The 14602-nt window shown below is 42.3% G+C and overlaps 1 protein-coding gene across 2 annotated transcripts in view; it reads right to left on the reverse strand.

The window, feature by feature from the left end:
- Positions 1-14602, reverse strand: part of AGPAT4 (1-acylglycerol-3-phosphate O-acyltransferase 4) — a 287709-nt gene that overhangs the window by 60148 nt on the left and 212959 nt on the right. For both annotated transcript variants that reach the window (XM_063919737.1, XM_063919738.1), the window contains exon 5: positions 45-198. In XM_063919737.1, the coding sequence (XP_063775807.1) occupies positions 45-198 (154 nt within the window). The remainder of the gene's footprint in view (positions 1-44; positions 199-14602) is intronic.

The raw sequence follows: 14602 nt of genomic DNA on the forward strand, positions 1-14602 counted from the left end.
AGTGAATTTCTCTCGCTCGCTACAAGAGCAGTTGCTTTCCTTACCTACATTTCTCAAACTTTTTACAGTGACAGCGAATCCTTTTGTTCTGGGCAAGAGATGATACTTCAGCTTAGGAAGACCCTTTGATTCTGCAACTTGCATGCTGATTTCATGCTTCTTCTCTGTGAAGCGTGTGCCCTCACAATGAATTAGAAACTGAAAACAAAAATGTGGCATTTTATTTATATATGAAATGGTAATTTAGCAAATTATTTCACTTTACTTTTTGTATTTTTGAAGGCGAACAATTCCCACATCTCTGTATAGAGAAACATTCCAGACAAGTTAGAACAGTTACATAGTTATTACATTTACATGCAAAAGTACACACAATACAAATGAGAAGATCAATATAGATGAAGTAAAAATACATAAAGTTTTAATAATGTATATCACCCAGCCGCATATATAAGTGTATCATTCTACCCTGGGAACCTATATACTGCCTTCCTTGTAAAGTTGGGCATATGTGTATTCTAGAACAATAACTAGTAAACCACTCAAAGTTGCTTAAAATTGAACATTAATATACATTCAAATAGCCCTAGGGCTGAATTCAATTGGCAGCTAAAAGCCGTTTTCACGATAAAAACCACGATTTTACTGCAAATTGCGAAAAGTGGCTATTCAACTGTAGGCAAAAGTGAATTTGCGGTAATTTTACTGTGAATTTCAATTCACCACCTCTGAGCAGATGAAAAGTTGGGAAAATCTGTATGTTGAGTTGAAATGGTTGGGATTTGGTTCAGAACCCATGGGACACCCCCCTGACTGACTAATTAGGCACTTATATGTTTTTAAATATTTTTAACTGCCCAATAATGACATATGATTTTTGGGGTGAAAAACTGCAAAATGATGGAAACTGGGGTACAAGGTATATTGGGGTGCTTAGAGTGGGGCAAGTGGTTTTAGACTTGCAGGTTGGAGTGATCGGTCTGTTTCAACTTTTTTTTTTAGAAGTCCCCTAAAATGACGCAAATATATACTTATACCCATTTTAGGTACCCTGAATTTAATTTTAGCACAAATTCTGATGAAAAAAAAATAGCTTTCTATAAGTTTTACTTCTTTTTTTTTTCAAAAGAGCATATAAACAGCAATTTGACCCAATTTAAGTTCCAGAAATCCGTTTATTATAACCAATAATAAACTTTTATATTCTTATCCAATGTTAGCTTTTTTGGGGGATAAAGGCAAATTTACCCATTTTTTCACTTTCGGCAAAATTTTTTGCAGTAATCCCATTTTTGCGGATATGCAATTGAATAGGTGAATCACGGGAGCGTGCATACCCGCGGAAAGTCAGTTTTCATGCCAAAAAGGCAGCGAAAGCTGCGGAAATTACAACTGCGGTAAACTACTCTGATTTCGCAGCTAATTGAATTCGGTCCCTAGTGTGAAAGATCTGGCAACATTCTAGTCATCAGCAAACATTTATGTTAGCTGAAATTTTGCATGTGGTAAGGAAGAACAGTGATAAAACTGGTTGGATTCATTTAAAAATAAGACATGAATCCCAACAATCCTAATTTAGGACATATTTCTTATTTATATGGTGCACACATATTCCACAATGCCTTAAAGAGAATATTTAGTCAATCAAAGTAGACCCTGCACCAATGAAACTTAGAGCCTAAGGGGGGTCATTCAGACCCGATCGTTCGCTGCAGTTTATCGCAGCGATCGGGTCGGAACTGCACATGCGCTGGCGCCTCAGGGCGCGGGCGCATGCCAGCCGTCGTTGCCTAATGATCGCCTCTTAGGCAGAGGCGGTCGCTGGGCGGGAGGGAGATGGAAGGTGGCGTTAAGCCGCCATTTAGGGGGCGCGGTCCGCCCAATGCAGGCGTGGCCGGATCGTTGGGGGGCGGGCTGCGGTGGCTGCGTCACGCAGCCGCTGTGACCCGGGGCAGCGAAGAGGTTCTCCTGGCCAGCCACAGGAGCTGCGCTGGCCGGGAGTAACTCCTGAGATGCAAAAGCATCGCCGCTGTGCGATGCTTTTGCATTTCTGCGGTGGGGGGGCATCCGGCACTGACATGCGGGGTGGACTAGCCCTGTGCTGGGCGTCCCCCCGCATGTCTGAGTGTCTGATCGTAGCTGTGCTAAATTTAGCACAGCTACGATCAACTCGGAATGACCCCTTATATTTCCTACCAACACACATAAACCCTAGGGTTAATGTTTTGTCAGAAGCCAGTTAACCTTTCAGTACAGTAAGTTTTTAGATTGTTGGAGGAAACTCACACAAGCACAGGAGAACATACAAATCCCACATAGATAGATCCTTTGAGGGAAGCAAAGCCAAAACATCAGTGCAGCTGCTCCCCACAAAAAAATGCCCTAAATTCACTGAGACTGCACCCTAAATGCAAATTAACCTGCCTTTTACCATATATCACTATTTAAATCTGTGCAATACTTCTAAAATACTTCTCTTCCACAATCTTACAGTTTTGCGCATAAAAATACATGTTATTTTGCCAAATTGAAGATCATTCTTAATCAAATCGTGACCCTCTTGTTTTTCTCTACAACCTGTGAATAAAGAGGTCTATTCACCAAGCCTTAAGGTGGGTACACACTAATAGATATATCTGCAGATCAATTGATCTGCAGATATATCTATGGACGGATCGGGCAGTGTGCTGTGCATACACACTGTCCGATCCGTCGGGGACTGACGTCATGAACTGGGCGGGCGTGTACACACGCCCGCCCAGTTCAGCTGTCAATCACCGCCGGCCGCCGCAGCATGTGTACGGGCGGTCACACAGCGACGCGCCAATATATCGGTAGATATATTGGCAGTCGGCTGTGCTGCGCGGCCGACGCGATACGTCTGTGAACGACGGAGTTCACAGACGTATCGGCCGTACACACTGGCCGACGGACCCGCGATATATCGGCCGTTCAAGAGAACGGCCGATATATCGACCAGTGTGTACGGGCCTTTAGATGGAGATAAAGTACCAGACAATCAGCTCCTAACTGTCATTTTTCAAACCCAGTCTGTGACATGGCAGTTAGGAGCTGATTGGCTGGTACTTTATCTCCAGCCACTTTCCCTCCAACCAAGGTTTAGTAAATAGACCCCTAAGTACCAGCCAATCAGCTTCTAACTGCCATGTTACGGGATGGCTTTGCAAAAATGGCAGTTAGGAGCTGGTTGGCTGGTACTTTATCTCCGTCCACTTTCCCTCCATCCAAGGCTTAGTAAATAGGCCCCATAGTGCAGTATATTTCATCAATGCAATCCACCACATACACTTACGAAGGAATAAAACCCCACACCGAATAGTATAGAATAGTGAATGATCTTCCAGATCTACCCAGATCAGGAAAACTAAGCATAGGCAGTGAGCAAACAGCCTTTGGAAACTCTTTTTTTTTCCAGCAAAAACAACACATAAATATACATACAGTGCATCCAGAAAGTATTCACAGCGCTTCACTTTTTTCACATTTTGTTATGTTACAACGTTGAGGGTTTTTTATTTACAGAAATTTATCAACACATAAAATTATCATAAAATCACATGGATATTTCCAAAAACTAATACCATAAGAATAATTATATAGCACATAGACATGTTAGTATGGCGGCAAAGCAGATCTTTTGATATTAATATTAATTCTTAGATAGAACACAGTCCTATTCAGCTGAATGAAATAAGAATGTTATTCCGTTATATAGCTGTTTTATAGGGCACAGTTCAAATCTGCAGCATATTTATCACCCATACACATCAAGAATAGCGCCAAAGTATCGAAGGAGCTCCTGTAGATTTGATCACACTGGTCTTCAAGGCACTGGTCAGCGGTGATTCTGGACTCACCCATGTTTTTCCTCAACTCAGTTGATAAATGTGCCACGTATCTGCCAGCTCCGGTCTCCTTACCCAGATGCAGATGGGTATTTAGCGCTACTGTGTTAAGCTGTCCCGCTGCTCTGATCGTCTCAAGCTGCTGGGCGAACGTGGTTGATTGACAGCCGTGGTTGATTGGCTGAGAAACGTGTTAGGTCCGCCCCTGTACTACAGCCGAGTGACGTAGGCGGAAGCAGCAGCACACATAGCGCCTGAGTCCCTGCACGCCGGGTCCCGGACTAAACAGTGAATGCGGGACGGGAACGTTCCTCCAGCAGCTTGAGACGATCAGAGCAGCGGGACAGCTAAACACAGTAGTGCTAAATACCCATCTGCATCTGGGTAAGGAGACCGGAGCTGGCAGATATGTGGCACATTTATCAACTGAGTTGAGGAAAAACGTGGGTGAGTCCGGAATCACCGCTGACCAGTGCCTTGAAGACCAGTGTGATCAAATCCACAGGAGCTCCTTCGATGCTTTGGCGCTATTCTTGATGTGTATGGGTGATAAATATGCTGCAGATTTGAACTGTGCCCTATAAAACAGCTATATAACGGAATAACATTCTTATTGCATTCAGCTGAATAGGACTGTGTTCTATCTAAGAATTAATATTAATATCAAAAGATCTGCTTTGCCGCCATACTAACACGTCTATGTGCTATATAATTATTTTATGGTATTAATTTTTGGAAATATCCATGTGATTTTATGATAATTTTATGTGTTGATAAATTTCTGTAAATAAAAAACCCTCAACGTTGGGACAGCGCTTTCTTTTTTCTGCTTTTTGTATTTCTATGTACTGAGGGTCAGCACCTCACTTTTGAAAGCAGCAGTCCCTGTTAGAGGGTAGTAAAAGTTTTTAATTAGATGCAGTAACTAACACACTCTCCAACTAAGCGCTTTCTTTATTGTCCGTTTTGTTATGTTACAACCTTATTCCAAAATGGAATAAAAATAAAAAATTTTTTTTAGATTTTTGCAAATTTATTACAAATAAAAAACTAAGAAATCACATGTACATAAGAATTCACAGCCTTTTGCATCTTTGGCAGCAATTACAGCCTCAAGTCTTTTTGAATATGATGCCACAAGCTTGGCACATCTATCCTTGGGCAGGTTTGCCCATTCCTCTTTGCAGCACCTCTCAAGCTCCATCAGGTTGGATGGGAAGCGTCGGTGCACAGCCATTTTCAGATCTCTCCAGAGATGTTCAATCTGATTCAAGTCTGGGCTCTGGCTGGGTCACTCAAGGACATTCACAGAGTTGTCCTGAGCTGTCCTGGCTGTGTGCTTAGGGTCGTTGTCCTGCTGAAAGATAAACTGTTGCCCCAATCTGAGGCCAAGAGCACTCTGGAGCAGGATGTCTCTGTATGTTGCTGCATTCATCTTTCCCTCTATCCTGACTAGTCTCCCAGTTCCTGCCGCTGAAAAACATTCCCACAGCCTGATGCTGCCACCACCATGCTTCACTGTAGGGATGGTATTGGCCTGGTGATGAGCGGTGCCTGGTTCCCTCCAAACATGACGCCTAGCATTCACGCCAAAGAGTTCAATCGATCAGGTTTGAAGTGCGCATGCGTATGCACCACAATGCGCAGGCGCGCTGGTCCGCAGCGACGAGGAGCACTGGGCAGCGACGGGATGGTGCAAGAAAAGCGATCGCACGGATGATCTCAAGGTGACTGACAGGAAGAGGCCATTTGTGGGTGGCAACTGACCGTTTTTAAGGAGTGTCCGGAGAAACGCAGGAGAGACTAGGCTTTTGAAGGGAGGGTTTCTAACGTCAGCTTCGGCCCTGATCATCGCACTGGAAGAGTAAGTCCTGGGGTGTGCAGAGACTGCCAGCTCTAGGAAGAGTCCTAGTGGTTACGAACTTCTTCTATTTAAGGATGATGGAGGCCACTGTGCTCATTGGGACTTTCAAAGCAGCAGATATTTTTCTGTACCCTTCCCCAGATTTGTGCTTCGAGATAATCCTGTCTCAGAGGTCTACAGACAATTCCTTTGACTTCATGCACTGTCAAGTGTGGGACCTTATATAGACAGGTGTGTGCATGTCCAATCAACTGAATTTACCACAGGTGAACTCCAATTAAGCTGTAGGAACATCTCAAGGATGATCAGTGGAAACAGGATGCACCCGTGCAAAATTTTGAGCTTCATGGCAAAGGCTCTCTGCGGCTTATTGTAGGCCTTCACCGGGTTTGTGTAGCTGTGGGGGGACGAGGTAACTACCAGTTGATACTTCCATACTGTTTTTATGCTCTATATTATAGATGTCTGTCCCACTATATAGTCCACGGGGGGAGAAGTTTTCTTCAGTTGGGGTGGTTGTAGTGGCCTAGGGGGGGATTTCAGTTTAGCTGGGAGATTCCCCTGTCTCAAGGTCATTAAATTCTTGGCCCCCTTTTGGAAATTGGATTTTGGTTTTAAGTGTTGGCAGAGTATGTCACGGTATTTTCTGCCTTAGCTGTTACTGTTCATATTTAGGGATTTTTGTTTGTTAGGGAACCAGGTATGCTGCAAGTTTTAAGTGGTATACGGGGTGGGGGTGGGGGTTACCTTAGGATAATATTGTTTGTTTGTTTTCATTTCCTGCTGTGCATTGCGTTTGTTTCTGTTATGCTTCTGTCGCAACTGACCGCGGGCGCATTTTCCTTGATGTTTGCTGGAGGTGGCTGGTCGCGGGTAGTCTGCTTTATTAAATGGATGCTGTGCTATGGCTTTGGTTAAGTTTCTGTCCTGGAACGTGCGGGGCATCAATGACAAAATCAAGCACTCCCTCGTACTTCGACAGATTAAGCATTATGCATCAGATATAACCTGCCTGATGGAAACCCACTTAGTGGGCTCTAAGGTTATGTCTCTTAAAAAGCCTTGGGTGGGCTGGGCTTTCCATTCCATGCATACCGCTGCGTCACGGGGAGTGTCGATCCTAATTAAAAAATCTGTCCCCTTCTTGCTTGATAGTGTGCAAACGGATCAATGGGGTAGATATGTGTTTCTAAAGTGTAGAATTAACTCCGTCCCCCTATTACTGCTGGCTGTATATGTGCCCCCTCCATACTCGCATAACGTGCTTAAAAAGGCGTCCGCTTTTATGGCTGCATCCCCTGGAGTGGCTGTTATCTGTATGGGTGACTTTAACAATGTGTTAAACCAGGAGAAGGATAGGTTGTCTGCGGCATCCCCCAACCCACAGCCGAAGCGATCTCCGTTTGCAGACACTGTCTCGGAGCTGGGTTTGGTTGATCCCTGGAGATTGAAATATCCCGATTTGAGGCAATATTCCTGTTTTTCGCACTCTCACTCTTCCTTCTCTAGGATAGATTTGGCTCTCCTTTCTCGAGAGCTCCTGCCTAAAGTTGAAAGTGTCAGATATGAAACTAGGGGTATTTCGGATCACTCCCCTATATCGCTACATATTGACTTAGACTGCCAGCGGGGACAAGCAGTGTGGAAATGTAACCCTTTCTGGCTGACGCATATGGGGAAGGGATCTGAGTTGGAGGCTGGCTGGCTAGAATTCTTTGTTATGCATGGAGACACCACCGATGTGTCTCTGCTCTGGGACACTTTTAAGGCTTTTCTGAGAGGTACTTTAATCAAAAGGGTTGGTAGTCTTAAATCCTCCTTTAGAAAACGTGAAGCTGACTTAGAAGCCCGGACTGTTGCTTCAGAGGCGGTATATATGCGAGACGGCTTGGATGCCTCCAAGCTGGATTAGCTCCGTGCTCAGGGTGAATGGAAGGAATATCTGTGGGGGAAAACCCAACACAGACTTCTCTTCTCCTCGCATGTCCAATATGCTACAGGAGATAGACCGAGTTTTTATTTGGCTAATCTTGCAAGAGGGGACCGATCCTCTCATACAGTAGTTGAGGTTTTGAATTCGGCTGGGACAGTACAGGACCGCACCCCCCAGATCATGGCGGAATTTGTTTCGTACTATCAAGCATTATATAGTTCCAAATTGACCTGTTCCCCGCTAGAACTGTGTGATTACTTAGATGACATTCCACTGCCCTGTATCTCTAGTGAAGCCAGAGCCCTTCTTGATGCCCCATTTTCATTGGAGGAAATTGAAATGGCGATCTCTGCTTCCCCTAATGGTAAGGCCTCTGGCCTCGATGGCATTCCACCAGAATTGTACAAGAAGCATGCTAAATTTTTCGCCCCTCAATTGCTTAGCTTGTTCAATACAATTTTTGCCCAAAACGTGCTTCCCCCGTCTATGGCGGAGGCATTAATTATAGTGCTTCCTAAGCCAGATAAAGACCCCAGGAGAGTTGAATCATACCGTCCTATCTCCCTACTGCCCACGGATATTAAAATAGTAGCCAAGGTTCTGGCTTCCAGACTTAATCGGGTTGTCACTAAAATCATTCACCCCAACCAAACGGGCTTTATGCCTGGTAAGTCTACTGCTGTTAACTTGAGACGCCTGTTCACTCATTTCCAGGTTTCTCGGGGGGAGGCCTGCTCTGCCGTTGTAGCCTCTTTCGATGCCGCGAAGGCCTTTGACTCGCTGGAGTGGGCCTTCCTCTGGGAGGCTATGAGTCGGTTTGGCATGGGTCCCAACTTTATCAGCTATGTTAAACTACTGTATTTTAAGGCCATGGCCAGAGTCTCGGTGAACGGGTTTGTGTCGCACTCCTTCCCCCTGTCCAGGGGGACGAGACAAGGCTGCCCTCTGTCCCCGACTCTGTTTGCCATTGCTATTGAGCCACTGGCATGTTTGATTAGAGCTACTCAAGATATCGTGGGTATTCGGGTGGGTGCGAGAGAGGACAGAATAGCATTATACGCTGATGACCTTTTGTTATTCGTTAATAATTATGTATCCTCTATACCTAAAATCCTCGATTTGATAACTAATTATGGTCACTTCTCTGGGCTCAAAATTAACTGGGATAAGTCCACCATTACTCCGCTTAAAGGCCCGATCCCGATTGCCCCATTGATCCATATCCCGCTTAAGTGGGTAGATTCTTTCAAGTACCTGGGCATATGGGTATCAAATACCCTATATATTGTAAGCTTGCAAGCAGGGCCTTCCTACCGCTATGTCTGTCTTTGCCCTGTTTTGTTCTATAACTGTTGTTCTAATTGTAAAGCGCAACGGAATATACTGCGCTATATAAGAAACTGCTAATAAATAAATAAATAAAATGACCCTTGTACCTACGTATCCCTTAATGTTAAGCCACTGATTGTGTATCTTCGTTCAAAGGTCAAGGTTTGAGGGACTCTGCCTCTGACTGTTACTAGTAGGGTCAATTTGGTGAAAATGGTGTATTTGCCTAAGCTTCTTTATGTTCTTCAGCAGTCCCCTATATATATATGCTTAAAAATATTCCGACAGATTGACAGTTTGCTATCTTCCTTGATCTGGGCCAGTAGGAGAGCGCGGTTGAGGCTTGACATCTTATCTAGACCAAAATTGCTGGGTGGCCTAGCTCTCCCTATCTTTAGATTTTATTACTATGCAGCACAGTTGGCAAACGTATGGGAATGGGTGACTGATTCCGATACCCTCTCTATACACACGCAAGTGCTTCTACAGGAGCTCTCCATTACAGTTGCTTCTCTGTGGGAACCCTAAACTGTCCAAGATCCCTATAATAAAACAGGCCATTCTAATATGGAAACGGGTACATGTTATCTTGTTGGGCACAGGTATAGACCCAGATACTCCGTTGGACAATGTCCTCGGTTTTCCAGAATTGGCCCAGCTGCAGCCTGGGACGGTGTGGGGGAGGTGGGGTGTGACGTCCCTGGGACACTTGTATAACGATGGTATATTGAAATCCTTCCTGCAACTCCAACGTGAATACAATATACCCTCTTCTCATTTCTACCGCTACCTGCAATTGAGACATGCGATTAACGCCCAGTTTCCTGATACTCCTCCAATGATTACCGACTCCCCAGTTAAGTCTCTCCTACTGACCCTGGGGAATAGACACCTGGTATCCAATATTTATACATGTGTACTCCGGTCTCACTACTCTGACCCGTTATCCCTTCTTAGGAATAAGTAGGAATCTGATCTGGGCTTCATCTCTGATGAGCTATGGGAGTGTGCTCTATGCTCTCCACGATTATCTACCACCACCACTAGATATCAACAAATCCAACTGTTTATTATACACAGAGTATATATGACACCAGTGCGATTGTGCCACATAAGGGGTACTCATTCTACCAGATGTCCTAAGTGTGGCAGTCTGAACGCAGATTTCTGGCATATTATCTGGCTCTGCTCCAAGATTGCTGTATTTTGGTCTGGTGTTATTAACGCCCTGGTGTCGACTGGTATTCCATCATCTGTATGCTCCCCGTTGACGTGTGTGTTATCAGCTATAGAGGATGAAGCCTTGGACCCCCCCGCCAGACGATATGTAATTAACCTTTGTGGCCTGGCCAAGGTGTGTATTGCCAGACTCTGGCTGGCCAAAGATACGCCCACAGTACGGTCCTGGGTTTCGCTTGTTAATGATACAGCCTCTCATGAAAAATACGTATACTTAGCTAGGAAGGCAAGGAAAAAATATCAAGATTTGTGGGGTAGATGGCTTGAGTCCCCATACTCACAGAACCGGAGTAGCTGAGCACTAGCCATTGTAAGCTCCTTGTCTGGGTGTGTGGAGGATTAGACATATGCCGGAGGGTTGGAGTGGGATTGTGACATTAGCTCTAATGCGGGAGAGTTGCCTCGCCTTCCATTTTGATGTTTTCTGGTGCCTGCGACCGGCCACCCCTCTGCCAGTACCTTTTGTTATGTGATTTATTGCCTAACTATGTCCTGTTGCCATAGGCGACTTTGTATATAATGTCTGAAGGATCTGCGATGACTCGTGACATTGTTTCCAATTTTAAAGATATGTGTCCGGAAATCCAAGCTTGCACTTCTCTACTGTTATTGTAGTTATTTTTGAGCCAGGAATCTGCGCATTCCCTAGTCTAGGAAATGTTTTTGTTTTGGTGTTCTGTCTGTTGGTTCTGTTAAAAAACTGAAAATCAATAAAAAATATTGAATTGAAAAAAAACAAAAACAAATGTTTTTCACGTTGTCATTATGGGGTATTGTGTGTAGAATTTTGATGACAAAAATGAATTTATTCCATTTTGGAATAAGGCTACAACATAACAAAATGTGGAAAAAGTGAAGCGCTGTGATTACTTTCCGGATGCACCACACACACACACACACACACACACACACACACACACACACACACACACACACACACACACACACTCTCTCTCTCTTTTTATATATATATATATATATATATATATATATATATATCTCTTTTTATATATATATCTCTCTCTCTTTATATATATATATATATATATATATCCACAAAGATTCAGTGTTGCGCACCAGGATCTAATAGTATCCAGAGTTAATGTCCAATTAAGTGCAGCTTCAAAATCCTCTCCGTGCCAAGGAGTGTTTGTACAAACTGTTAAGAAAGTGGAGAGCGCACTCATAAGTGTATAAAAATAACAACTTTACTTATAACATATGCTCACATACATTGAGGTTAAAATTCATCGGCAATAGTATTGCATTAGACTTAGCCACTCCGATATTCAAGTCCGCGGCTCGTCTCTGCACCGGCTCTGTTTCCGGAGGATGACGTCACAACGTCCACGTCAAGATTAGCCACGCCCAACGCGTTTCGTACTGAAGGTACTTCGTCAGGGGGTGTGGTTTACCCAGTTCATATCACCTATATATACCCAATCTGGGTGTCGATCTTCATTAAAGTGCAATTAGCCATAAACATAAACAATTTCAGGATATCATCATCTAAATAGTTAAAACATCGTAGAAATAACGTAAAATAAGTGGGAGCCATAAAATCACTATAAGTTATACACTCGTAACATTATATTCATTACTCTATTAAGATCTCTCTATTTTATTACAATTACAGATCCAGCTGATCCACATGATATGCTTAAAATTTAATTGTCGTCACCAGGATATTAACTCCAAGTTAATTAAACATGTATAGTATGGAATGAGTCACATCAGATACAAGGCCGAACACATTCACTCCTACACGCCGCCCCTTCATCGTCACCTGCCATATGTATGCACCAAGAGTTTGCCGGTCGGGACGTAGCCGCTGCCACCGGCAGTTCTGCAACACATACTGACAGGGTTATCGATTCAGGAACGGCACGATATCACATCCTTCATTCAGGCCGTGTGGTGTGAATGTGTTCAGCGTGTAGATCCAAAATGTTTCTCTCTTTGAGAGTAGATTCAATAAATCTCCTTTTCTTTCATCGAGTTGTACCCGTTCTATTGCTTTAAAAGAAAAGCCCTGAAGTTTTGACTCACAACAGCTAGCAAAATGTCGTGGTACGCTATGATTTTCCACCTTATTGGTGATATTTCGTGTATGTTCCAGTATTCTCAGTTTTAGAACCCGTTTAGTTTTACCCACATAGCGTTTCCCACATTTACATTCTAGTAAATATATAACATATGTACTTAAACAACTCATTTTCCCTTTAATTTTCCATGATTTTTCATTATTATAGTTATAGAATTGTTTATGATTTTTGTTAACATATTGGCACACTTTACACTTCGTGCAGGCATAAAAACCTTCAATGCCACCTGAATGTAGAGTGTTTTCTTTCTTCAAGTTACTTGGAGCCAATCTATTTTTTAATGAACATGATTTTCTAAATACCACTTGTGGATATTTTGGAATGACTTTATGTAGTATCGGATCTAAACATAAAATGTCCCAATGTTTCTGTAAAATATTTTTAATTGCTCCACCTTTGGTATTATACCTAGTAATAAACGGAACAGAGTAGTTGCCATTATCCAGTTCTTTTTGTTTGTATACCATTAATTCAGATCTGGATCTTTCCCTCGCTTTATTATAAGATTCTTCAATCACTCGCTTAGGGTATTGTTTATTTGTAAAGCGTTGTTTATAAATATCTGCCTGCTCATCAAATTTAGATAATTTTGAACAGTTACGCTTCAGTCTTACAAACTGTGAGTAGGGGATATTATTTACCCATTTTTTATAATGGCAACTCTGATAGTGCACATAACTATTACGATCTGTTTCTTTAATATGTGTATAGGTATTCACTTTTTCTCCCTCCCTCCACTCTGTGTTGTCCAATACCAGGTCTAAAAATTCAATTTTATTTTTTTGAAAATTGGAAGTAAATTTAAGATTAAACATATTCATATTTAAATACTCCATAAATTCATTAAAGATTAGCTCACTACCAGACCATACCATAAGAATGTCATCTATAAATCTTTTATATAGATGAATATAGGATGAAAAAGGGTTGTTATTTTCAATAATTTGCTCCTCCCACCTACCCAGATACAAATTAGCCAGACTTGGTGCGTACGGTGTTCCCATCGCCACACCGCACTCTTGATTAAAGAATGACTCCTGGAATTTAAAATAATTATTCTCTAATATATATTTTATACACTCCAGAATAAAAAGTTTTTTATTATCGTTTATAGTTCCATCTGCGTCTAAAAATGATTTCACGGCGTCCAACCCCCCCCTATGGGGTATGCTCGTGTATAACGCTTCCACGTCAATTGTAACCCATGAGAATGTAGTATTCCAATCAAATTTATCTATTTCATTTAGGATTTGGGTAGAGTCCTTTACATATGATTTTAATGATGTAACATATTTTTTAATATGTACATCTACAAACTCTGAGATATGTGAACTTACTGATCCAATCCCCGATATGATTGGACGGCCCGGGGGTTTCTGTAACCGTTTATGGACCTTGGGTAAACTATAAAAAATTGGAATTCTGGGTTGTGGGATAAACAAATAGTTAAATTCTTCTTGATATATACTGGAATTTCTAATACCCTTCTCCAATAATAATCTTATTTCTTCAATTATCCTGTCCGTGGGGTCCTTTTCCAATTTTTTATAGGTATCGATGTTACTCAGTAACCTATTACATTCATCCACATAATCTCTTCTATTTAATACCACAATACCCCCCCCCTTTATCGGCCATCTTAATGACCAAATTGGGGTTATCTTCTAGGGTTTTTAATGCAGTTCTTTCACCAAGGGATAAATTGTCTCTTGATTTATTTCCCTTTAAACATAATTCATCCAGATCTTTTTTTACCAATGATGAAAAGGTATCAATATAACTTCCCCTAGATTCTATAGGGTAATATGTAGATTTCCTTCTAAATCTCTTTTCCTGTATATTAACAGATTCTGAATCCCCTATCTTGTTTTTAGCAAAATGGCGTTTCAGTGTTAGCACCCTCACGAATTTATTAACATCAATAAACAATTCAAAACCATTTGGTGCCATATTTGGGGCAAAGGATAATCCCTTGGTTAGCAATTGTGTTTCTGTTTCACTTAAAGTATGGTCCGACAGGTTGAAAACATTTAATTCTAGCGGGGGTTCTGTCTTCTCATTTTTGTTCCTTTTTCCTCCTCGTTTCCCTCTTTTGTATCGTCTTTCTTTCTTTTGGTACTGGTCCCTGGACTGGATTCTATTTCTATCCCTCCCAGTTGTCTCCTGTCCTCCCACATCTGTCCCCTGGGAAAAAAATGTTTTGCTTGTTTGTTAAACCCGGGAGAGGCTAGTGTTTCATATCTATTTTTCAATGGAATATTATTTG

The sequence above is a fragment of the Pseudophryne corroboree genome, chromosome 4 (genome assembly GCF_028390025.1).
Source record: "Pseudophryne corroboree isolate aPseCor3 chromosome 4, aPseCor3.hap2, whole genome shotgun sequence".
In the NCBI taxonomy this organism is placed as follows: domain Eukaryota; kingdom Metazoa; phylum Chordata; class Amphibia; order Anura; family Myobatrachidae; genus Pseudophryne; species Pseudophryne corroboree.